Below are 27,263 nucleotides of genomic sequence, written 5' to 3' on the forward strand. Positions count from 1 at the left end.
TAGTCGCTTATTTTATGTTGGGGCAAGTGCTTGACTCTAGGGCTACCGGGTTTTCATAAGAAGTTTTTACTGAAAACCAAACCAGTTAGTGTAAATAATAATCTAAACCACGAGATTGAGACTTGCAAACCTGAGCCAAGTGGCCTGATATTTGGTGAGGATTTCGATTTCTAGTGTGTTTATGGTTGGATCAAACCCGATGTTAGGATTTTTCCTCCTTGTTTTTGCTAGAGTGTTGTGAGGGCTCGAGGGTGCTCATATGAGGTTTGAGAGTAGCCCTGCCTTAGTGATAATGAGGATCCAGTGTGCTCAAATGAGTGCTCTAGAGTGTCCTATTCTTGTGAAGATAGGGAGTCGAGGTATAAGAGCCCACTTAAAAAGCCCGTTAAGACTTAGCCATTGGCTCCCTTAATCTTAGTTAGCATTTTTTTTTGGGGATTATTCTTAGCTTAAGAATCACACTTTGAGTTTAGACAAAATTTTTGGAAGTGTTCTAGTAGTTTATTTTAGATTATTTGTCATAAAGCCAATGGTGGAGTTACACTTGGCATTATTATTGGGCTAAGCAAAAAGTTAATTATGGATGGTTTTAGGTATGAGCCCAAAAGTGTTTAATTATGGGCCCTCAATCACTAATGATGTGATGGGCCAAGAATAGGTGCCATAAGCCTAGATCCATTAGATTTTATGGAGTTATGGGCCTTTCTTGAAGAGTCTTAGAAATTAGGCCCAAGTATGAGAAATACTTGAAACCTTTAGGCCCAACCTTAGAAAGACATGTTTCTTTTACCCAATCTTGGTAAATCTTTGAAGCTTTATATGAACCCTCAAATCTGGACTTAAGGTCCACTCAATAGCCCACACCTAAAGCCCCCAACCAAGAGGCTTACACAAAAGGCCCTACAAGCCCAACAAGGGCCAAAAGCCTTGTCTTCCGTTATTACACTTCGAATTGAAGCACACATACACCATACCATTGATTTTCCTCAAGCACAAGAAGTGTCACACACCCCTAAGTTTCCCATTCATTCATAATTGAGCTTCTAACTTGAGTCAATGGCATTAATCAACTTACACATGATTAGTGACCAATAAACCATGTTTTATGCTTAAGTTTCCTTTAATTATTTCCCACATTTGTTATCTGAACTTTCTTTATTTTATTATTGTTTTTCATCATTCTTAGACCAAATTAGAATATTAATCTTGATCCAACATATATCTATAGAAGTAAAGCCATGTCAATGCACAATCACCACCAATCGGCACACATGAGCACATTCATGTGCATTGCACCAAATCAGCCCCTAGCCCACGCCATTTCCATCATATTGTCATGTATTTCTACTCTTGCTTGAGCCATTCTCACAAGCCACCACCCCTTCCCTCCACTCCCCAAGAGCCCCTCAAGTCATCATGGGAAGTTTGACCCAAGTCATCCCTCAAAGAGAGCCAAACTGATTGGCTTTTGCACTAGACATCACTCGGCAACATCACTTCACCCTCTTCCTCAAGTTGCACATGCTTGAGCACTTGGCAGCCAATCCTCCACCATCCACCACCTGAAAAAGCCTTCAAAGAGTGTCATGATACCTACACTAATAAGCCACGAAGATAAAACAAATATGATGCAAGCAAGATATGAAAATTTGGATAGATTTTCAGACTACTACCCGACGACATCATGGCATGACTTCATGTCCTGTTTTTCTTTTTTCTTTTTCTTTTTATTTTCACACCGTGGTAGCACTTGCACCAACTTAGAACATTGCTGAACCTGAAATGAAAAAATCATGAGGGGTTAGGGCACTATTCACTTACACATGTGATGACACAAGCTGGAAACCTCACCACCACACTCCACCGCCCACTCAACCAATCCCAAGCCCTCATTCAGCCGAGGCCAACGTCCCCCTCCCATCTTGAACCCTATAAATACCCTCTTCACTTCCTCATTTCTCCACACCTCTTCTCCAAGCCTTCTCTTGAGTCCTTGAGTTTTTCTCCTCTTAGTGTGCAAAAGAGTGAAACTGAGTGAGTTGTGTGAGTGTTCTTGAGTGAAGTGTGTTTGGGAGTTCTAAGGGCCATGAATTTTGTAAGTAACCTTGCTCTAATCTTTTTTTAGTATTAGCATAGAATATTAGGTTTTAAATTATGCCATGAGAATTAATTTTGATTGAATTTAAATAAGGTTAGCATGCTAAATTCAAAAATGGGTTAATTGAGAGATATTGTTTGCATTTGATTATTTTGGGTTGAATTTCCAGTTATGGCATGTCTTAGTATAATTTTATATGACTCATAAATGTCTTAGAATATATTTTGATGGTTTAATTTCAAAGTTGGAAGCATGTCATAATAGGCTTTAATTCTACCTTGTGTTCATCATCTAAAGCATGCACGGTTTTGACTAGTTTATGCTTAACTTATGAAAGTTTTGATTAATTTACCTAAGCTTGAATAATGTGCATTTTGAAAAGCCTTGTGATTGGGATAAGAATGAAAATACATGATTTGATTAAGTTTTTGAAACATCTCTTGGTCTATAAAGCTAGAAACATCAAGCATGCTTAATGAATAATTTAATAGTGATTAAGGTCTTGAGCTATGTTTAAATGTTAGAATGAACTTGTATGACCTAATATTAAGTTTTAATTTATCCCTAAGGTTATAATTACTATTGGCACTTGATGAATTTTAGTACACAAGCATCCATAGGGGTTAATTAGTTGAAAACACACTTAGGCATTTATAGAATGCATGCCATGGGTTGAGTGTGATTAGCATAGTTGCACTTTGAATTTTGAAATTATAAATGCATAGATGGTTTTAGAGCATAGAAAATATGAGTTTTACGAAGTTTAATTAATTTTGGGGCTCATTTGCAAATAGTGTAAATTTAAGGCCTTGTGGCAATTTTAAAAAGTTTAAGGGTATTTTTGTAAGTGCCTATATTTGACCCCTTTTGATTATGAACATATTTCCTAGAAGATCAAATCCTATCTTAGTATAACCTTGTTTACAACTGCTACGATTTTTTCAAACTTGGACAGTTTGTAAGTTAGCTTCAAACTTACTCTTAGATAATTTATTTATGATTCTTGTATAAGCCCCACATTCATATTATAAATATCGTTTTGAGCATGAAACATTATATGTTACATCATTGAGAATTTGATTACTTGTTACATGACATGTGAAATTTCCACAATTTTAGCACATGTCATGAAATACATTTTTGTTCAAGTATTGCATAGAAATAAATTTTTCACAACCTCAAATGTTAGGATGGAGAATTATCTTAGTAGAACTCCTATGTCCACTCTCGAGTGAGTAAAAATGGAGTGGTAACCCCTAGAATGACAAAGAACCATCAATGAGATTTGAATAGTTACTTTTTAAAGAATGTCGGAGCAAAGTCATATATGACACCTAATGTTGGTGGGTGCATACGTTATGATGATGAAATGTTATGACCAATGCATTGGGTTACGATGTTTGTAGACAAAGACGTAGTGTCAACATGAGTTGTACTACGGTCACTGATAGGTACTCACAGTGCATAATGGGGAGTTGTGATGATACCATACGTTATGTTAATGATGACTTTAATAATGATGAAAAGATTTTTTAAAGCAATGAGGTATGAAATGTTCTCTTTCAAAATGTCATGTTTTTGAAATGAAAAAGTGAATAATGTTCTTTGAAATCACTAGGATAATTCCATACCCAAGCGGTGCTCGAGGTCTATCCTGCAACTAGTGCTCCAGTTCAGGTGGCTAGGTTTCCAAGCTTCTTGTCTGGCATCACCAGTGTGAATCATCTTTGTTCCAATTATGTGCCTTGGGCTCTTGTTTGAGATCTAGATTGTTTGAACCTATTTTATGGGGAGTTTTGTTGCTCTGAGTGAGCATTGTCACCGACAAGTTCCTTTCTTACTTGATGAGTTCCTTTGTTGATTGGGTTGAATGCCATTGCTCGGGGCAATCCTTTGATGCTCGTTAGAGAATTGTTAGTCGACGAGTTCCTTTGCTGCTCGATCGAGCATTGTTGGTTGGTGAGTTCTTTTATTTCTTAGGCAAGCATTGTTGCTCGAAGAGTTCCCTTGTTGCTCGGATGAGCATTGTTGCTTTGAGTGTTCCTTTGTTGCTTGGGTGAGCATTGCTGCTTGGCAAGTTCCCTTGTTGTTGAGGTGAGCTTTGTTGCTTGAGAGGGCACTATTGCTTGGTGAGTTCCCTTGTTGTTAAGGCAAGCATTGTTGGTTGACAAAGTTTCCTTGTTCCTCAACTAGTTCCTTTGTTGCTCAGGGACTTATTGAGTTGGTTGGCTATTTCCTTTGTTGCTCGGGAGAGCGTTGTCACTCAGGCGAGCCTTATTGCTTAAGAGAGCATTGTTGCTCAAAGCGAGTCTCGTTGCTTGGGAAGAGCCTCCAAAAACCAAATTTGTTAGAACAAATAAATTTAAAAATCCAATTTGATGGAAAGAAACCCGAGCAACTGGATACTATTTGCTATGCCTAAAGCTTAGCTCATGAGGTTCCAAGCGATAGTGGGCAAGGTGTCTGGCAAATTCTCTCTTCTCTCTCTCTCTCTCTCTCTCTGGCTTGGGCGATCTTACTTGCCCATTTCCCTTGTGTCTTAGGGTGAGCATTGTCATTCGGCCACAATCCTTGTTTCTTGTTGCTTGAGGCGAGCAGTATTGCTCATCTAGGCTTCACTCATGGGAAAGTATTGTTGCTAGCAACTATCCTTCCTTTTTGTTTGGGGCGTGCATGATTGCTCCTATGGAGTTTCGTCGTTGCTCAAGGCGAGCAATCGTGCCTGGATGTCCATTCATTCGTGTGCTTATATAGGCTAAGTGCCTGCATGTCCATCTGTGTGTTCCTTTAGAAACCTTGTATAAACCTATTTATGTGGTATAAAATAGGGGTTGCGGTTTGACTAGTTTTGTGGTGTTGCGATGCATGGAGCTTTCTGGCTAGAGGTGTTCGATGTGGACTAGGCCACGACCACGGTGGAGGACATGCGGGACCGCTTTTCCAATGGTTTCGAACGTGGTCACATGGGAGTTCCTGGGTGGTGAAAGAAGTTTTTTGACGATGGGCCTAGCTACTGGCCATGTGTAAAGCAGTCTCCAGGGCATGAGCTAGAAAGTAATTGGGACTCTATTTCTCCTCTCCCGTTGTGACGCTTCGTTAAATGCAGTGCCTGCTTTACATTTAACTAGCTTTTGTGGGTTCATGCGACCTATTGTTCTAAGGGCAGGTTTGGTAACCAAGACAAAATACAAAATTCTCATCTCATCTCATCTCATTATTACACATTTTTCAAATCTCGATACAAAATATAATAAATAATTCAATTTTTTCAAATCCCAATACACATTTTTCAAATTCCAAAACAATAATAATATTAAAACATAATATTTTAAACTTCAAAACAAAACACAAAATTCTCATCTCACCCCCAAACCTGCCCGAAGAGATTTGTATATTCCCAAAGATGGTGCCAAGCTGACTTGGGCATTGATATGGTACTCAGATGCTCATGTATGAAATAAATGATAAATAAAACATATAAATTGTAAATAATGAGAAAGACACAGAGATTTACATGGTTCTGCATAAAAGCCTATGTCCATAGATTGTTTGGGGGTAAAATCTACTAGATTCAGTGATTTTATAATCTCTCATTGCCTCTCAAAGCTCTTGCTACAATTGAGGACAGTGCAATGTATCAATTTTGATCATTTGAATTATAATGTATGAGATTTCTAATATTTGAGAGTGCAAATTATGTTTATCTTTTAAAATTTTTAAAGAATCTGCCCCTAAGTGATCATGTATTTTTGCTTGTTTTTATTGTTGTAATTACTGTTCTAATAATTTAATTTAAGTAACATTTTGTAGTAATATTTCACTTAATAAATATTGTTATTTTGAAACTTATACAAACACTAGGCATATTAATTTAGTCCATAAATTGTATTGTATATGATGTACATATATATAGAGTAATGTTATTTGAGGCCTTCATACCACACACTATCCACATAGTATAATTTGATTTGTAAGATTTAAATTTTAAAATTTTCTTCGAAATCAAATAATGTCATGTGGATGTTGTGTGGTATAAAGGTTTTCAAATAAAATTATTTATATATATTAGAGAAATTAATATAGAAAAGATATAAGTCACATGTAACGACCCGACACATCGGCCCCAGCCCAAGTTCCTCAAAAATCCAATTTTCATTATTTTTTCGTCTTTCTTCTTCTACCCTCATCTACCTTCAGCTCCCCCGATCAAAATCTCCCTTCTCAGTCTCCATCTCTCTCTCCCTCTCGCAGTTAATTTCTTCCACTCATCTTTGGTCTCTTGCCTAGGCTGCACCATCGCTCGAGAACCACTAGCTGCCACTAGGGTTGTACATAAATCGAAGAAACTGATCGTCGTGGACGTGAACCGGCAACTAGAGTCAGGAACTGGCCAAAACTTGCAAAGAACTGGTTGGTCTGTGGTAAGAGATTGATGAAATTAACGTCGGCAAGTTTGGTCCCAGTTTGAACCAGGTTCACCCCTAGCTGCCATAAAGCTCCTCCGCCTCACCTCCATTCCCTCTTTTCTCTATGATCATCGCGCACCGCCACACCCAGCCCCACACCATTCATGCCACACTGCCTTGTAAGCCACTTCATTTGCCTTTCTTTTGCTCAGTTATCCATCTCTCTCTCCCCCTATATTTCTCAATCTCTGACTCTACTCTCATGGCCTCACGTTTATGCCACTCCTCCTAACCACCACATGACGCCGTAGGTTGGTCTCTCTTTCTCTCTCTCTACTACTGTTTCATCTCTCTCCCACTTACTCTCGATTTGCCTATCTCACTAGGTTTTGGCTCCCTCTCTCTCAATAACTCTCTCTCTCTCTCTCTCGCTCCATGCTAAGCCGGCCACTTTGACTAGTGGAGGCCACCACACCTTATCTAGCCATGTCGTCTCGCTCTATCAAACCCTCCTTGCGGCGCCCCCCTCACTACCGGAATCCAGCCGCTCCACCCCACTTCGTTGCGATAAATGTTTTCCAACCTCTCTCTATCATGTAATTGTCATCCCATCTATGGCAAACTCGGGTGGTTAAATGTCCTAGATGGTTGGATAATTTTGCGGATTAAGATTGTGTTTGTGAAATTTGTGTAATCAGGTTGGTTTGAGTGGAGGTTAGTTTTGAGATATCATGGACATAGGCGGAAGTGGTTTCCGACCTTGAATTTAGTATCCAAATCTGTTCAATTGGTGAATGTGAATTGTGATGTTGGGTTTGTATGGAGTTTTTGTGAAATTCAAGGAGGTTGGGTTGACTATTTGGTGAAATTATATTCTTAGGACACATTATACTTGGGCCATTATAAACCCGAGGCACTAATTTGACTAGATATTGAATGTGTTGTTTAAGGGCTCAAGAGTTGGTTCTATTGGAGCTGTAGTCCAAATTATAGAATTTAGTTATTTATGTTGGTTTAATGATGTTATGAGTTATTAATAGACTAATAATGTGTAACGCCTGTTCTTGTGGTGAGACTTTTTATAAAATGATTTTAGAAAGGACGACGGGAATTACTGTTCGATTTAAAACTTTTTACTTTCATAGCCAGGGTACAAGACTCTACATTATAAAATAAAATGTGTTTTGAAAATAAAAGAGGTTTACAACGGAAAACATCAATTTTAATAATAAAAGACATCTCATACATTTAAACACTCATGCCTAGACTTCCGTGCTCTTCCCCATGGGCCGTGTCCGTCCTGACTCATGCTGCTTATTCAATCCCTGTTGGGGGAGAGACATGCATAAAAACGAAAATGAGTTGATGACTCGTAAGCATTACTTCATACAGTTAAAATATAATAACATATGTTTTCATTCATGCATTCATCATTCCATACATATTATACATACATGCATACATGCATTCATTTGAAAACATCACTGGATGAGGTTTTTTTTTTAAAATGGGCTTTCTATTCGTAAAACGTTTCTACCGTCAGTGCCTTCATTTCTTCAAGCATGCGATGCATTCATGCATTCATGCATTCATACATTCATACATTCTTTCTTATCACTTTCATTTGCCAGTATACACTGTTATGCCCCGTGTGTTTAGGGTTATCAGTCTTCCTTTGGACCCTGACTCCGCCTGTGGCTATGGGTTGGGAATCCCTTTTTCAGTCAGGGGGCAGCACTGGGTGAACTACCAATACTACTTACCCGGCATTACAATCTGCCCATTCCTTCTGTACCCTTTTCAGTCAATCATATGGCCGTTACGTATTTTCATACACTAAACGTTCAGTCCTTTCTTTCATTTCAGTCCATTCCTTTCATTCAGTCCTTTTCATTTAACAGTTCATTGATGAAAAACGTCATTTAAAAGTATGGGCTTAAACATCATCTTTCATGGCATCATTTAAAGCATTAGTTCATGGCATTCTTAAAACATAAGTTCATAGGGACCTTTTAAAACATTTTCTTCACATCAATCAAAGCATCAATTTAAAGCTCGAGGCACAAGCCTCAACATTTCTTTTCTTAGAAATTACATACAATAGATACTGCGTATAGTCATCTATCCACATGCGTACAAATAATACTTTGGGTGCGTAAAAATGGGCTGCAAGGAGGGCCGTACATACGTATACCTTTGAACACTTATACTTAGCACGTTTTTCGAAAAACATCTTTCGTTTTGTTTCGTAAGGCATCGTAAAGAAAAAGTGTTTCGTTTTCATTTCGTGTATTTTAGAAAACTCTAGAAGAGTATGAACGTAACACTTACCTGGACTCCATGCTTATTTCATATCATGCAGTACATTCATGTGCGTGTCAGATGACAACCTACATGCATACCCATAACCTTAGCGTCATTCTCTATCTAATGCATAAGTAATTTAAACTATAAATAGAGCTACACTTCACTTGGAACACTCATTCTATCTTGTGCTCTTACGTGTCCTTTACCATGCTAAAACCTTCGGGGACCACTTATGGTCACTACCTCTTCCAAACTCGACGTTCTACTTTGAGTGCTCATCTCCTAAGGTGAACCCATAATTCACCTTAGGATTAAGACACTAAGACCTTCGTCATACTCTTCCTGTTGACCACATTCCGGCACATGATTTTGACCGACGGAATCACGCATCCCAATCCTAGACAATACACCCGTCACTACCTCCATGCACCTTAGCTCACACTAAATCCTCATTCCCATCCATACACGCCACACGGCTCTAAGCCAACTCTGAAGCTTAAGCACTGTGTAACCATGCTTAGGACAGATTACCCATTACATATGGTGAATCTGTCTGGCACATGTGTCTCACCAGATTACACATGTACCTTACCCCTTCATCACCTAAGACCAACATATAACACGTTGATCACATGCTCATAGGGACATCGCCATACTCCAATACCAACCTTCTCTTAACCCGGCTAGCATGACTCTTCATGCTACCCGTCCCTTTTGACAGTTCACCCCAACACTTAACATGACAAGACTCAATTACGTCACGTCAAATAGCATGTGGATTTAGAGTAGTGTTGGGGTGAACTGTGGAATAGAGTCCCGAAGTAGCTGTGATGTGACTTGTAGTCTGAGGTGACAAGTGTCACCGTGATTGACTTATGGCTAGAAGTATGCGTGAAGTGGCAGAATAATTGTAAGAGTGCGCAGCGGAAGCATAACTGAGGAATGTCACAAAGTGACATGGTTACTGGCTGTCGTGCTTGTGATGGGTGAGGAGTTAGTATAGGAATGGTGTAGTAGAAACGTGATGAGATGTCACAAGGTGAAAGGAGTACGTAAGGGACCGTACTCATGATGAGTTAGGAGTTGGCGTAGAAATGACAGAGCGGAATATCAGGAGATGTTACACGGTCACGGTGTAGCTTGGGAAGAGAAATGGGTAAATCGGTGGTTTATCGTGAGAGGAGAGAGAGGGTTGGGCATGGAGGTGGTTCGAGGTAGCTGGTTTGCTCGCCATCGTGAGGGGATGCTGGTCTAGAGGAGAAGAGAATCGGTGAGAGGGAGGGGAGATTTACAGCGTACGCTGGGGAGAGGGAGGAGAGAGAGAGGAAAAGGGAAAAGTGAGGGAGAAAGAGGGGCTTGGGTATTTAATCCTGATCCTTTCATCTTGGGATCCTCAAAACGATTTAATGGTGGATGATTAAAATACTGATTTGAAAATACATAAACATTAACTTAATTCAAAGCACTAAGAAGAATTAAGGTAGAATATTATTTAAACTAAACTTTAGTTTATAAAATAATATTCCTCCATCATTAATAAATGATGAAGTCTTATTTAATATCTTTAAAAGAATAAAACTATTTAATTAATTAGAGTTTCTAACATAATTTAAATCTCATAATATTTTACGTAACTGAAATCATTTTAATAATAATATTAAAATGATTTTCAAAAATTATAACATTTTTGGAGCTCTTCAAAAATATTATAATTGTCATATTTAAAATCAAGCTTAGTTGAGTAACACTGGAAATACCTCATATAAATATTTTCACTGCATTTAAAACACTGAGCGTATTTTAGAATTCACATTGTATCTTTTAAAACATGCCATCGAGGTTTGGCACGTATAATGAGGCTCGCAGTCGCTAGAGAGAAGGGTAGACTGTTGCATAATTTTTGCCCTCGAAATTTGCTTACTTAAGAAATAAGGAGCCTTACATTAGAAGGAAGGAGCGAGGTGTTACATAATGATTTTAGGTCGAGGTATTATTTGGTTACAAGGCTTAAATAGTGCTCCTACGTTAGACTTTGCCTAAAATAGACTGGAGTTAATTTTGTGAAAAGTCTGTAAATTTTGAAATATGGTTTCTTTTTTTTTTATTATTATGAGTGGTGTAGATATGAGCAATTTTTGTACTTTATTTCTCTACTACATAAATTGTGATATGAAATCTGCAATTTTTATTAGATTCTATGGTATTATCTATTAAGCATACTATTTCTATTATTGTATTGTATCTAAGAACCCTAAGGCATAAGATTATTTTATGCTCTGGTTTCTAGACTTGGCATGGGATATATTAGTGGACTATGTTTTGAGTGCAATCACTTTGTTGACAAGGTTGTTTATGGTTTGCTTGGCTATCAGCAAAATGCACAACCCTGTCATGAGGGTAATCATGGCCTCTATTTTGAGTGCACTCACTTTAGTGACGAAATAGTGATTTATGTTCTGTTTTACCTACCGCAAATATGAACAACCCTGCCACGGAGGTAACCATGGTCTTTGTTTATGCCTTTGATGCTATTTCAGTTATGCTTGTGGATAAATTCTTATTATTTAAATAAAATTTTTCTAAAAATATCATTGCTATTTTTTAGAACTACTTGTTTCAACATTCTGTAACTGGCTCATGTTTATATCACTAGTATAGGTTCACTGCTTACTGAGTTGGTGGACTCAACCCTTTATCTCCACCATTTTTTTCAGATGACTTTGATGTTATGAAAGTAGGAGTAGATGTCACGTGAAAGACTATATGAGAAATGTGAGATAAGGGTGAGGTGCCATTAGTGGATTTGTTTGAGTAAAGAGAAATTTTGCCAATGTTTAGTTTATTTTAATTGGAAGAACTTTTTAGACATTTGATGGATTTGTTTTGTATTTAAGTTTTGAGAAATTATATTTACAGTCCTGGAGTATGCATCCTCCGCGTACTCCCTTTAGAAAAAGTAGATAAATCTAGAATTCACATAAAAAAATTATTTCTTAATGGTGGTTTTCACTTTTTTTCAAGGGGAATACATGGGAACTGGACACTTCAGGGCTGTAGCATTACCCTTAAGGTGAGGTTTGAATAATGAGTTAAGATGAAAGTTGAAATTTGAATAAAATATTGTTATAATATTAATTTTTAATATTATTATTATTTGAGAATTTGAAAATTTTGAATTGTTTATTATATTTTGTGTGAGAATTTGGAAAATGCATAACGATTAAATGAGATGAATTGAGATTAACTATGAATCCAAACGGGGCCTACTCTGTTTGGGTAGTGGAATGTTATTCATTATTTTATCATTATTTTCTACATAATTTTTATTACTTTTTACTACTATTTAATATTTTATCATTATTTCTTCACCACTAGTCACATATTTCGGGTTCAATAATTCACCAAAAGGTAATGATTAGATGAGATAAGTTTACTATATTTTTATTATTGTAGATTTCTGGTTAAATAGTTCACCTCAAGGTACGGGGCGTGGCATCACATGTCTTGCAACCTATATATTGTAAGTATGTAATCAATGATAAAATAGGACATTTTATCTGATAAAATTGTAACGAGCCAATTATCCTGATTTATCTTAATCATGAAAGTGGTGACTTCTAACTGGTATGGAGTATATTGATTTGGTCCGTAGTGATTTATTGTTATGAAAAATACTATCAATTGAATTATAAATTTACTATTTCTAATAGCATTTGCTTCAAGACTTGTTTAGATATTTTTAGGTATTCTCATAATTCTCAAGATTTCTCTTCTAAACATCACTCAAATACAAAACACTTTTCAATTTCAAATATTCAATTTTTTTTATCTAATCATTATCAACGCAAAACTCAATACAACCTTCCAAAACTTCCAAACAAAACTCAAAAAATAATACAATTTTTTCAAATCTTAAAACAAAAGTAATATAAAAAAACTATATTAAAACAATTTCTCAATTTTATAATATTTTTATCTAATTTTTTCTTTTTCATTTTCCAAAATTGAATGAATAAAATATTCTAACTCAAACAATTTCACTACTATTTACAAACTAATTTGTTACTATTTACATGATTCTTAGATAACCTAAGTGTCCAAACAAGCCCTTCATATGCACACGACACACTTACATATATATTTAATGAGCACTCTTAGCATTAAGATACAATACTATAAAAATGATTCCCGCAACATGCAACTTCCCTACACGTACGTATATTTCCTAAATCCAAATTTTATTATTTAGAAAATTGTATACTTAGGTGTGTTTTTAATATTATATATAATTTTTATAAACTATAATTATATCTGAAATAATGTTATATTATAATTTATAGCATAAAATTTTAATTTTAAACATGAAAATTTATTTGATCATATGTCTTAAATATAAAATATATATTAATTACATTTTATGGCTTAATAAGCTGTCACCATATTCCTTTTGATAAAAATATTAGTAATACTAATATACATTAGTATATTAATTGCTATATTATCACTAACATGTATTAATAGTACTATACCAATAGTATTACTATATAATAATAGTATTAGTGTATTACTAATATTTATATATTAATATATATATATATAAGTATAAGAAATTAGAGATTTAATATATATTAAGAACTGAAAAATCGGACCAAAATCGGTAAAACTGGAAGTACAAGTTAGGAGGGTAACCGATGTGGTATTGGATCTTAAAAATGCAAAACCGGTACATACCGATTTGATCCCAAAATTTGTTCAAAACGGAACTAAACTGAACCGGTTACACCCCTAGAAGTAACCTCAAGACTAAGAAAATAATTATGTTGTCCCTAATCCTTCATTTCAAAACTTTGATTGAGAAAAGCTTGAATATGTCAAATGGCAACAATGTCATCACGAGTAATAATCATATCATCACAATAAAGAAGAAGGAAGATAATACTAATCCCAATAGTACAAAGAAAGATTGTAGAGTCTTAAGAACTCGAAACAAAGTCTTGTTGAGAAACCTCAAATCAAGATTTGTCAAACCAAGCATAAGGAGCTTGCTTGATTCCATAAAAGGCCTGCTGAAAATGACAAACTTTAGGGGGTGGGTAGGGTGCTCAAAGCCAGGTGGTAGCCACATGTAGACTTTCTCAATAAGATCACCACAGAGGAATGCATTTTTAACATCCATTTGAAAAAATTCCCAATGTTGGATAGCAGCCACTATAAGCAAGGATATAAGAGAGGTAAGTTGTGCAATAGGAGAAAAAATTTCCTCATATTCAATAACGTATTCTTGGGTCAAAACCTTGGCCACAAGGCATGCCTTATAGCATTCAACTAATTCATCTGCCCAAGTCTTGATCTTATATATCTACTTACATCCAACTATTGATTTATCAGGAGCCAAGTCCACCAGGTCCCAAGTGTTGGTTTTGGTAAGGGCATCTTATTCATCAGACATAACTTTCTCCCAAAAGGGGTCAGCACAAGCATCACAGTGATTGTGAGGTTCATGCAGGGCAGCTGGAGCTGGAAAGCAATTATAATTTTAAAGATGGAAAGGGATAACAAATACCCGACTAGTGTGACAAGGAGAAAGCTAAGCAGACTCTTGGAAGGGTGTTGGTGCAGGAGAAGCTTCAAACGCATTAACTAGAGGGAGAATGACATTGGAGTCAGAGAAGCTCACTGTCTCCATAGAGGAGTCTAAAAATAAAGCAATGGAGGGTTAATGAAGATAAGTGAATGTGTGGAGGCCGAAGGTGAGAACATGGAAAGGCTCATAAAGAGTCTATGTTCCCAAAACATTATGTGACGAGAGACTCGCAGATGTTTGGTTATGAGATCATAGCAACAATAATCTTTTGGGTTAAGTCATAACCAAGAAAGTAACATAACCATGAATGGGGTTCAAGTTTGGTACCTTCATAGGGAGAAAAAGTGACAAAACAAACACAACCAATGACACGAAGTAGGGAGCAATTAGGAATTTTGTCATGGAGAAGCTCAAATGGAGACTTGTTGTTAAGGGTGGATGAGGGTACCCAATTGATGGTTTATATAGCAGTAAGAGCAGCTTCACTTCAAGATTTTGCTAATAAAGAAGTGTAAAGTAAAAGTGCTCTTGCTGTGTTAGGAATGTGATGATGTTTTCTTTCGGCATGCCCATTCTGTTGAGAAGTACAAGAACACGAGCAATGAGAGATTGTGCCTTACTGATTAAGAAATCAAGAAGAGTCTTGTCATTACTTTCCGTAGCAATATCTGAATGGAACACTTTAATGGTATGTGAGAAATTTTTTTGGACCATTTTTTAAAAAGTTTGATAATCATGGATGAGTTCAAATTGATGCTATAAAAGATAGAGCGATGTATATCAAAAAATAATCATCAACTAATATTAAAAAATAACGGGACCCCCTTCAGTAGAAAAGACAGTAGGACCCTAAATGTCATAATGGACCAAATCAAATGGTGCACAAGAAAAAGACTCACTTTTATTAAAGGATAAATGTGTTTGTTTGCCAAGTTGACAAGATACACAATCATAGAACTTGAAATCTATAAAACCTAGATGACCTTGAGACACTAAAAGCTAAACACATGGTCGAGAGGCATGAATCACCCAAGAATGACATAGACTATAAGAGATGTTCATTGTAGCAACCAAGCAAGAGGTAGAGGAAGGGATATGCAGAGAAGAGAGCTAAAAAAGCCATCAAATCTTACAACCTGTCCCAATGAGCTGTCCTATCTGAGGATCTTACACACCAATGTTGACCAACTAAATGGAGATTAACGAAAATTTTGGAACAAGGTATGTATTGTTAATTGACAATTGAGTGGTAGAAATAGACCCTAGGTGACTGACTTGCAAATGAGAGCCATCAACAGTGTAAATGGAACGGGTGGGTAACAAAGAGGATTTGAGGGAAAATAGTGTAGGTTCTGAAGGGATATGGTTACAACATGCAGAATCAATAATACAAGGAGATGTACTTGAAGTGACGGACAAGGCAGAAGAAGATCAAGATAAAACCTCAAGGATTAAGGCCTCAACATCAGTAGCAGTGAGAGTAGTGGATTGCTCAGAAGAAGACTCAAGCATAGAAGAAGCAACTAAAGCTACTATAGCAGCATGTGAGAAAGGGGCTTGTGATTGATTCTTGTGCTGTAATTTATGATATTCTTAACTAAGTGATCTGAATGCAATATTTTCAAAGGATAGTCTTAGAAAAGGACTGCGAAGTGGAACATCCAAATGAACTTCCAAAAGTAGATTTTGAAGTAGGTGAAGAGGTAGCAACAACAATAGGATCAATGATTTGTAGCTTTATAGTGGAGCATCGGTTTTCCTCATAAATGAGTTTAACAACAGCAGCCTCTAGACAGAGAAGCGGTGTGATGTTAGGAGAGATGCTCAAGTGGGCTCAAAATCCTTACAAAGAGCCATTGTAAAATGCATAAAATTGTGGCGATCAGGTCGCAAACAATTCAAGATCCTGAGAGCACTTCAGTTGAAGATCTGTAGAGACAGTTGTACCCAAAGATTGTTAACTTGAAAATAGAAATCAGCAATAAACTGGCTTGATTCTTGACGCATCTGATAAAGTTTAGTCTCAAGTTGAAACTGCAGAGAATCATCATAACTACAATTTTTGCTTTTAGCAAAAAAATCCCATGTAGTTTTGGTGTTTCCAAGTTTTGGAAGCAAACTATGAAGGGATGGAACTGAAGTGTTAAGAAACCAAGAAAGGATTTTATAATGCATGCTATGCCAATCTTCAAGATGACATGCAAAAATTTCAATACTTTCCCCACCATATTGCTAGGGAGTAGGAAGATCACAAGATACATAACACCACAATTTGCGCCCTCAAAGACAAACTTCCATATTTTGATACACATATTGTAGTTAGAATCATCCAAAATATTTTCAATGGAATGAACAATGCTATCAAGGTAGGAAGTCGTCTGGGATATTTTCTGTTTTTCTCGTTTTGTCAACTGTCAATAGATAACATGGCTGTGGATGGGTGACTGGAGAGATGAGGTAGCATGAGTTTGAGGGTTGGGTTGGATTAGGTCGGCCTAAGTGGTGTGGGCTTAAAGAGGGTGAATGGATTTTCAATAATAAAAAATAATAGAGAGGAGGAAAAACGAGGAGAGAAGCTTACTTTAGATGGGTTGCGTCGAAGGTGGGCTAGACAAAATGGGAGGAAACTCGAGCATAACAAGCATGGTAAGACATTTATGGTGACCATACTGAGAAAACTCACACTGAGAATAGGTTGTCGTGTGATCTATTGGAATGTGTGACGTTTGTACTGAAATGTCGACGGAAACTCGTACAGTCAATTGACTGTTTGATATGAGAATAAATAGATTAAAAAATGGATGTAACTAGTGTGTAAAGAACCATACTTGTCAAGTGCTAAAAGACTATTAATTAAACTAGACGTGATGTGCTATAGAAATAGCAGAGTGGAAGGAACACAACTTCTAACAAAACGATAGAGCACAGACACAAACAATTCTAAGAGAGATACCAGGGTCGGGTATTCTGATACCAGGGTCGGGTATTCTCCGATACAATATTGAAAACTTTATATTCAAGTGTGCAGGAAATGCCCTATTTATAGTTGAATAGGCATGAGGTATATAAAGAAATTCTAGCTAGGCATAAATACAAATTCAATCAAAGCTTAATGGCAACATATTTTGTCCTAAGAATATTTTATAATATGGCAATATTCTTAAATACACGAAATCATGGAAAATAAATACAAATACAATCAAAGCTTAATGGCAACATATTTTGTCCTAAGAATATTTTATAATATCGCAATATTCTTAATTAAATACCCGAAATCATGGAAATATTAATCCAAGATATACTAGTAGGAAATATTCATAGATAACTAACATACAATATATATAGTACTGCTTCCTGATCATCAAACAACAACTCCATTGCCCAGAACATTCTCAGTGGTTGACACTCGAAACCTTGTACTTCTCCATTCTTCTTTTGCGCATTTTAAGGAATAAGTTGAATAGGTACCAATTTAATAATGCATCTGGCAATCTTTGTATTAAAAGCCACTGCACAGAATGCAACCAGTATGGTGTGCAAATATGTTCATAACCGATGCATCGGATGCTTGCTTTGCTGTACATTTCTGGTGAGGGAGTGAATAAAGAAGCTGTGTTGAAACCTCTTATCATCTTTGTTGCCACAAATAGTGGAACCTACATGCAATATATACATATATTATATATATGATCATAAGAAGATAATCATGATCAAACGGTTAATTAATTAAACCGCATATATATATATATATATATATATATAATAATTCATATATAACCTATGTCTCCTATCTCTCTGATAATCGTTAGAAAATTGAAATTATGTAAATATTTCAATAGCATGATATCGAATGTTACGATGAAGTATCACCCAATCCATTTTTCGAGAGTCTTAATTATTAATATTTTTTAAGAGTGAAACAACATGGGATCCAATGATCTATATATTCCTCTCACAAAGTGCTTGTTAATTGGGTGGAGGTTCTTACAATCTGTCATTCCCTATGCACGAGGGGGTGAGGAACGAGGTCAAGGGTTTGTCGTGGAAACGGGTTTCTTGTTGAACTTTATTTTATCATTAGTAACCAATTAGAAAACTCCGTATAAATCAAAGTAGAAGAATGATTTGGCAAAAACATCAAAGAACTTATATATAATTTGTTTGTTATACATCAGGAGTCTATGTCTATTTGGGAAAACTTGATCCATGAGATTAGGAGAATGTTACTAAGATTTTCAAAGGTTACAGTCCAGCATAGAGGCCACATGGTCAATGTTATTGTTCATTGTTTGGCAAGACATTCATGACATATTGATGATCTAGTGATTTGGTGAGACTCTTTTTTAGAAATTGTTTCACAATTCATCTGGCATGATGTAATGATGTAATCTTTTTTTTTTTCCTATGAATAAAACAATATTCATTGTTTATAATATATATATATATATATTAAGGGACTTTTGTAATTATTAGGAGATTTATGTCATCTTCCTCCTTTTAATTTCCTCATAAATACTGAAACTCTATATTCAATTAGTTGAGAATAATAAATAGAAACATGCATTTTATAGTCTTGTGAGATAGCTTCTGAGATAGTACTTGAGATCAATAAATAGAGACATGCATGTCTCGAGACTAGATCCCGCGACTCATTTATAATTATTTTCTCCAGCAATTTCTATTGAGTTAAAAAATATTTTACAATTGTTGTTTTATAAATAAGTAATGCTAAATATAGTTATAGATTGTTTAAATTAATAAATTTTTTAAAAATCATAATGAATTTAAAAAAAAAAAAATTTATTATTAAAAAATTAATTTTTTTTTTCTATAAATTTATATTAATTTTTTTTAAAAAAAAGTGTACAGTATGACTCAAAATATTATTTTTCTTTGTAAATAAAAAAGGAACGTAGGAGTATAAACCTGGCACTGAACATCTATTCCGTGTTCCTCGTATTCCAAACCGATGCATCTCGAGAACATCGCCAGATACCTGCGACATGGTCAAGATCATTAGTGATGGCAGAGAATCTCCAACTAAGTGGGACCAAAACATCTTAGAACATTCTTATTAGATGGGCTAAATTTATCTTTAAAATTTCACTAATATCACATATTTTTACATTTGCCTATTTCATTTAAATTCAATCTCCATATTAGATTAGTCATTCACTCTCTATATAATAATAAAATATTATTAAATTAATAATTTTTTTATTTAATTTATTTATATCACATTTTATAATTCTACCAATTTAATATTAATAATAATTATATTCTAATTAAATTAATATTAAAAAAATCATATTTTTAAATTTCATTTAATGCTAATAAAATAAAATTGAGATTAAAATTAATTGGAGTGAGAAATTATTATTTAATGTTTGGTGAACCAATTGTGGTTCTCTATATTTGGCCAATCACTGTAGCAGAAATTTAAATTATTTTGGAGATGACTAATCCAATGTAGAGTCTTTTTGGTACAAATTATCTAAATTTTAACTAATCTCCTCATTTGGCCAAGCCAATGAGGATGCTCTTAGAGCCGACAGTGCACTCTCTCCATGAAAAAATACATGTAATTTTGGAAGGTGCATGAATAAATGGAAGTACTAGCTATGTTTATAGGTTTACAGTTCAGCTCTCGACTGGATTTTTCTAAAATAATCTTAAAAAGTGATAGTGTAATATTAATGGAGGCCTTACAACAGAAGGGGGTCATTATCAGTATTAGGAAACCTCATTTATGATGTGAAGAGAATGTTTCATCAATTTCAAGAGTTTATGGTTCAACATGTTTCACGCATGAAAAATCAAGTGGCTCATTTTTTTAACAAGACATGCTTGGAAAGTATAAGATGTGAAAATGTGGATTCATTATGTTCCTTCTTTTATTGCCAGCATGTTTGGTTAGACAACTCTCATGTGCAATTCAAAGTTATTATATGAATGAAAGAAGTCTTTAATTAAAAAAAAAAAATTGATAGAAATCATTTCATTTTGTCTCATTATATCTTTTCTTAATATTCAAATATCATAAATATACAATAGGATCATAAATATACATATTTTTTCATTATAAATATTTAATTTTTTTTATTTAATCATTACTTAATTATTATAACTTTATCAAACTTTCAAACAAACACAATAAACAAATTAACTTTTTATAATTTCAAAATAAAAATTATATTAAAAATTTATATTCTAACAATATTTTAATTTTATAATCTTTTAATTCTATTTTTTTTCATTTTTTTTCCAAAACCAACCCATAAAACATTTTAACTCAAATAATTTCTATCTCATAATCTCATCTCAACTCAAATATTTCACTACTATTTACAAACTATATCAACTCATATTTTCTCAACTTACTATCAAACTAGGACGAAAGGCTGAACAAATAATGAATGATGGTGTAGAAAACGAGAGTAGTAAAGATTTATTCAGAAATACACAAATTCTAAAAGTTTTTTTATAATTTTATTTTTAAATATATTTCAAACACAAAATACTTTTTAATTTTAAAATTTTAATTTTTTTATTTAATCATTATTTAAACACAAAAACTAATACAACTTTTTTAAATTTGAAAGCAAAATAGAAAAACCAACTTCAAAACAAGAATAATATTAATAAATATATTCAAATAATTTGTTTCGTTTATAATATTTTTATTCAAGTTTTTTAATTGTATTTTCAAAACATAATAAAACATTTTCATTGAAATCATTCACTAAAAATTATAAGATATTTCAAATATCCCAATATATGGCTTAATTAAAAAAACAGAAAATGATGTACAAAAACCAGATGAAACTTACGCTTTTGTGGAAGCATAAAGAGTGCATAACGGGAAAGCAGGAACGGCCATGGAGGAACCAGAACCAATGTTGACAATCGCTCCTTTCTTCTTCTGCAGCATGCCTGGAAGCACAGCTCTCGTCACCCAAGTTGCAGCATCCATATTAACCCTCATAAAGCTCTCCAAAACCTCAGACTCAATCTCATGAATAAACATCGGATAAGGAGGTCCCATCCCAGCATTATTTATCAAAATTCCAACATCTAATCCTTTAATCCCTTCCTCCACCATGTTTGATATCTCTTCCCCACTAAATTTTGCCAAGTCTATAACAATATCTTTCACGTCTACTTTTCTGGCAAACCTTTCCCTTATTTCATTCGACGTAGCTTCGAGTTTTGAAGGGTTGCGACCAACTAAGACTAGGTTAATGCCCTTTGAAGCTAACTCAAAGGCAAGGGCTTTGCCGATTCCATCGGTGGAGCCAGTTACGAGAGCCCAAGAGCCATACTCGTTGAGATTCTTAGCAGGCCTGAAGAACGAAACCCAGACCCATTTCAGAAATCGGATGAAGGTTTTGCAGAGAGAGATGAAGCCTAAACAACATGGCACTATCAGGATGAAATCTTGAAACTCCATTGCTGATCGACTGAAGATCATAGCGAAGGTCTCTTAATTTATAAAGTGCACGAGGATTGAAATGAATTAATGATGGCAAGCTTTTTGGTTGGTTCCCACGTTTGTCGAGGTTTACTAAAGGTAGCCTGTAATTATGGAAGGGAACAAGGACCTCTGTAACGTACACAGGTGATCCACACCTATTATCACATTATTAAAAATAAGTATGACAATACTTGGAGGTTGGGAGTAGGTCAGTAGGTCCCCGATGAATACGACAGCTAAAGATACAATCAATAATTGTATAATTTGCCACCTACGGAAGATCGAAATTAACTACTCTAGTTTACATGATTTACTTTGCTTTAAACGAAACGAGTCGAGTCAAGTCGAATTTGAACTAGGGGTCGCAAGCTCGATTAGTATGTATATATGCTCGAACTCAACTCGAGCTCAAAAAGTATTAGAAATTTATGATGGATCTCGGCTCGCCTAACATATATTAAGATCAAACTTGACTCGAACTTGAATACCAAAAATAAACGAGCTGATACGACGAGCTTGAGCTCGAACGTGGGTTAAATTTGATGCACAAATAAGATTATTTCTTTTAATGAATTTTAACTAGGATTTTGATAATAAATATTAGATTGAACTCTTATTGCAAATGACTATCACACTGCTTAAACAACATTCTTATTGCAAATAAATCAATGATTCATCACTTGCCACAATATAGTTACAAACTTATAAATATTTAAATAATTCCAACTTCTAAGGCATGACAATAAATTACAATTTCAAATGGTAGATCAATAATTATAGTATCAACTAGGAAAACAAACTAAAAAAATGGTAGAAGAAAATTATTAAGTCCACCAACTCTTATTCATGACTTCAGTCGAATCATCTCCATTTCTGATGCATAACACTCCAGCAGTCAGTAGCACATGACTATCATAGATTCACACTGCTTATTCACAAAATTCTTATTGCAATAAATTAATAATTCATCACTTGCCACAATATAGTTACAAATATGTAAATAATCTCAACTTCAAATACATGAAAATAAATTACAATTACAAATGCTAGATCACTAATTATAGCATCAAATAGGAGAACAAACTAAAAAAATGGTAGAAGAAAAGTCCTCCAACTTTTATTCATGACTTCAGCCGAATTAGCCCCATTTCTTATGCACAACAGTCAACAGCACATGACGTAGCATTACTTAAACAACATTATTTTTGTAAATAAATCAATGATTCATCACTTGCTACAATATAGTTACAAATATGTAAATAATTCCAACTTCTAAGGTATCACAATAAATTAAAATTTCAAATAGTAGATCACTAATTATAGCATCAACTAGGAAAACAAACTAAAAAAATGGTAGAAAAAAAGTCTTCCAACTTTTATTCACTTCAGTCCCATCTCTGATACACAACTTACATAGCATTGTTTATTCACAACATTCTTATTATAAATAATTCAATGATTCATCATTTGCCACAATATAGTTACAAAGTGAAATAGGTAAATAATTCCAACTTCTAAGGTATCACAGATTTATAATAATACATTCTAAATCACAGATTCTGATTTACAAACTGAAAAGTTCACCAACTCTTATTCACTTCAACCCCATTTCTGATGCACATATGACATAGGAGCTAACATTCTCATTAGAAATAAATCAATGTAAATACGTTGGCCTTCACCTTTGAATATAGGAGCCAATTCTACAATTCTCTCAATAACACACACACACACACACTCTCTCTCTCTCTCTCTCTCCATGCTAAGCCAGCTACTCTTACTAGTGGAGGCCGCCACACGTTGTCTAGCCATGCCGCCTCAGTCCTTCTAACCCTCCTTGTGGCGTCCCCCTCATCGCCGAAATCCAGCCATTCCACCTCACTTCGTCGCGGTAATTGTCATCCCATCTATGGCTAACTCGGGTGGTTAAATGTCTTAAATGGTTGAATAATTTTGTGGATTAAGATTGTGTTTGTGAAATTTGTGTAATCAGGTTGGTTTGAGTGGAGATCAGTTTTGAGATATCATGGACATAGGAGGAAGTGGTTTCCGACCTTGAATTCAATATTCAAATACGTTCAGGTGGTGAATGTGAATTATGATGTTGGGTTTGTATGGAGTTTTTGTGAAATTCAAGGAGGTTGGGTTGACTATTTGGTGAAATTATATTCTTAGGACACATTATACTTGGGCCATTATTAACCCTAGGCATAGATATTGAATGTGTTGTTTATGGGCTCAAGACTTGGTTCTATTGGAGCTGTAGTCCAAATTATAGAATTTAGTTATTTATGTTGGTTTAATGATGTTATGAGTTATTAATAGACTAGTAATGATTTTAGGTCGAGGTTTTGATAGTGCTGTTATTTGGTTACAAGGATTAAGTAGTGCTTCTACGCTAGACTTTGCCTAAAATAGAGTGTGGTTGATTTTGTGAAAAGCCTACATGTATATTTTGTTATGATAACAACCTTGTTTATTTTATGTACTAGTCTTTGTATCTAAAGTTTGAAATACAACTTTTTTTTTTATTTATTATGAGTGGTGTAGAGATGAGCAATTTTTGTACTTTATTTCTCTATTGCATAAATTGTGAATATGAAATCTGAAATTTTTTATTAGATTCTATAGTATTATCTGTTCAACATACTATTTCTGTTATTGCATTGTATCTGAAAACCCTAAGGCATAAGATTCTTTTATGCTATGGTTTCTAGCCTTGTCATGGGATATAATAATAGACTATGTTCTGAGTGCAATCACTTTGTTGACAAGGTTGTTTATGGTCTGTTTGGCTTTCAGCAAAATGCACAACTTTGTCACGAGGGTAATTATGGCCTATATTTTGAGTGCACTCACTTTAGTGACAAAATAGTGATTTTTGTTCTGTTTTACTAACTGCAAATATGAACAACCCTGCCACAGAGGTAAGCATTGTCTTTGTTTATGCTTATGATGCTATTTCAATTATGCTTGTGGATAAATTCTTATTATTGAAATAAAATGTTTCTAAAAATATCATTGCTGTTTTTTTGAACTACTTGTTTCAGCATTCTGTAACTAACTCATATTTACATCACTAGCATAGGTTCGCTGCTTACTGAGTTGGTGGACTCACCCCTTTATCTCCACCATTTTTTTCTGATGACTTTGATGGTTATGAAAGTTGGAGTAGATGGCACACCAAAGGACTATAAGAGAAATGTGAGATAAGGGTAAGCTGACATTAGTCGATTTGTTTGCGTTAAGAGAAATTTTGCCAACGTTTAGTTTATTTTAGTTGGAAGAACTTTTTAGGCATTTGATTTTGGAGGATTTTGTTTTGTATTTAAGTTTTGAGAAATGATATTTGCATTCCTGAAGTATACATTCCTTGTGTACTCCATTTGAAAAAAGTGGAAAAATCTAGAATTCACATTAAAATCATTTTTTTAATGGTGGTTCCCACTTTTGTTTCCAAAGGGAATACATGGGGACTGGACACTTCAGGATTGTAGCATTACCCTTAAGTGAGGTTTGGATAGTGAGTTGAGATGAGATGAGTTGATATGAAAGTTGAAAGTTGAATAAAATATTGTTAGAATATTATTTTTTAATATTATTATTGTTTTAGAATTTAAAAATGTTAAATTGTTTATTATATTTTGTGTGAAAAATTGAGAAAGTTTTAATGATTAGATGAGATGAGATGAGATCAACTGAGATCAATTGTGAATCCAAACAGGGCATGTTCCGTTTGGGTAGTGGAGTGTTATTCATTACTTTTTACTACTATTCAATATTTTATCATTACTTTTTTCAGACAAGTCACAGATCTCAAGTTAAAGAATTCACCACAAGGTAATGATTAGATGAGACGAGTTTATTATATTATTATATTGTAGATTTTAGGTTAAATAATCATCCCAAGGTACGGGGCGTGACATCACATGTCTTGCAACCTATAAATTGTAACTTTGTAGTCAATGATCAAGTAGGGCAATTTATCTGATAAAATTGTAACGTGCCAATTATCATGATTTATCTTAATCATGAAAGTGGTGACTTCTAACTGGTATGGAGTATATTGATTTGGTCCGTAGTGATTTATTGTTATGAAAAATACTATCAATTGAATTATGAATTTACTATTTCTAATAGCATTTTATTCAAGGCTTGTTTAGATATTCTCAAAATTTCTCAAAATCTCTCTCCTAAACATCACTCAAATACAAAACAATTTTCAATTTCAAATATTTAATTTTTTTTATCTAATAATTACCTAATCAATTATCCATGCAAAATTTAATACAACTTTCTAAAACTTTCAAACAAAATCTAGAAAATAATACAGTTTTTTCAAATCTCAAAACAAAAATAATATTAAAAAACTATATTAAAACAATTTCTTAATTTTGTAATATTTTTATCTAAGTTTTACTATTTTATTTTCCAAAATTGAATGAATAAAATATCTTAACTTAAATCATTTCACTACTATTTACAAAGTAATTTGTTACCATTTACATGATTCTTAGATAACCTAAGTGTCCAAACGAGCCCTTTATACGCACACAACACTTACATACTTAATGAGCACTCTTAGCATTTACTTAATGAGCCCTCTTAGCATCAAGATACAATACTCTAAAAATGATTCCCCCAACAGGCAACTGCCTGATGCGTACGTATATTTCCTAAATCCAGATTTTATTATTTACAAAATTGTATACTTAGGTGTGTTTATTCAAGCATCAATGTATAGGAAAATCTATTTATAGTTGAATAGGCTTGTAGTAAATAAGAATAGGCATGTAGTAAATAAGAAAATACAATCAAGGTATAAATACAAATACAACCAAGGTATAACGGCAAAATATCATGTCCTGAGAATATTATTTAATATGAAAATATTCTAAGATACATCAAATCATGAAATATTCGAAGATATACGAAGAAATATCCCTAGATATACTAACATGAAAATATCCCAAGATATACTAGAAAATATTCCTAGAATACTAACATCCTCCTCAAATTTGAGATGGCAAAGTCAACTGGAATTTAGAAACAAGATCACCCAACCGATCAGGTGGATGAGATTTCGAGAGTATGTCAGTAAGATTTTCTTAGGAGGGGACAAAATGTAAGTGAAGGAGGATAGTTGAAGATGATGGCATACAAAGTGACAATCAACTTTAATGTGTTTAGTATGTTCATGAAACACATCGATGTGAGCTATTTGCACGGCACTCTGATTACCACAATGTACACAAGAGCTAATGATCAGTTGGGGAGCCCCCCTATCTATCAAAAGCCATTGTAACTATAAAAGTTCAGATGCCATGTCTACGAGTGCACAATATTAGCCTCGGTGCTGGAACTACCATGAGATGTTAGGTCCAATAACAGTGA

General features: G+C 34.4%; 1 protein-coding gene across 2 annotated transcripts in view; it reads right to left on the minus strand.

Annotated features, from left to right (window-relative positions):
• LOC109021023 (very-long-chain 3-oxoacyl-CoA reductase 1-like) overlaps nucleotides 1–21,998 on the minus strand; it is a 53,823-nt gene extending 31,825 nt beyond the window's left edge. Inside the window, exons 1-3 of one of the 2 annotated variants that reach the window (XM_035689970.1) lie at nucleotides 21,226–21,998; nucleotides 19,322–19,391; nucleotides 17,519–18,051 (exon numbers count right to left, since the gene is read on the minus strand). In XM_035689970.1, the coding sequence (XP_035545863.1) occupies nucleotides 17,788–18,051; nucleotides 19,322–19,391; nucleotides 21,226–21,866 (975 nt within the window). In that variant the 5' untranslated portion in view covers nucleotides 21,867–21,998 and the 3' untranslated portion in view covers nucleotides 17,519–17,787. Of the gene's footprint in view, nucleotides 1–17,518; nucleotides 18,052–19,321; nucleotides 19,392–21,225 lie in introns of those variants that run through there. The other variant, XM_035689969.1, reaches the window with a different exon arrangement.
• Between the last annotated feature and the right edge of the window lie 5,265 nt (nucleotides 21,999–27,263).

The sequence above is a fragment of the Juglans regia genome, chromosome 5, assembly GCF_001411555.2.
Source record: "Juglans regia cultivar Chandler chromosome 5, Walnut 2.0, whole genome shotgun sequence".
Taxonomy (NCBI): Eukaryota; Viridiplantae; Streptophyta; class Magnoliopsida; order Fagales; family Juglandaceae; genus Juglans; species Juglans regia.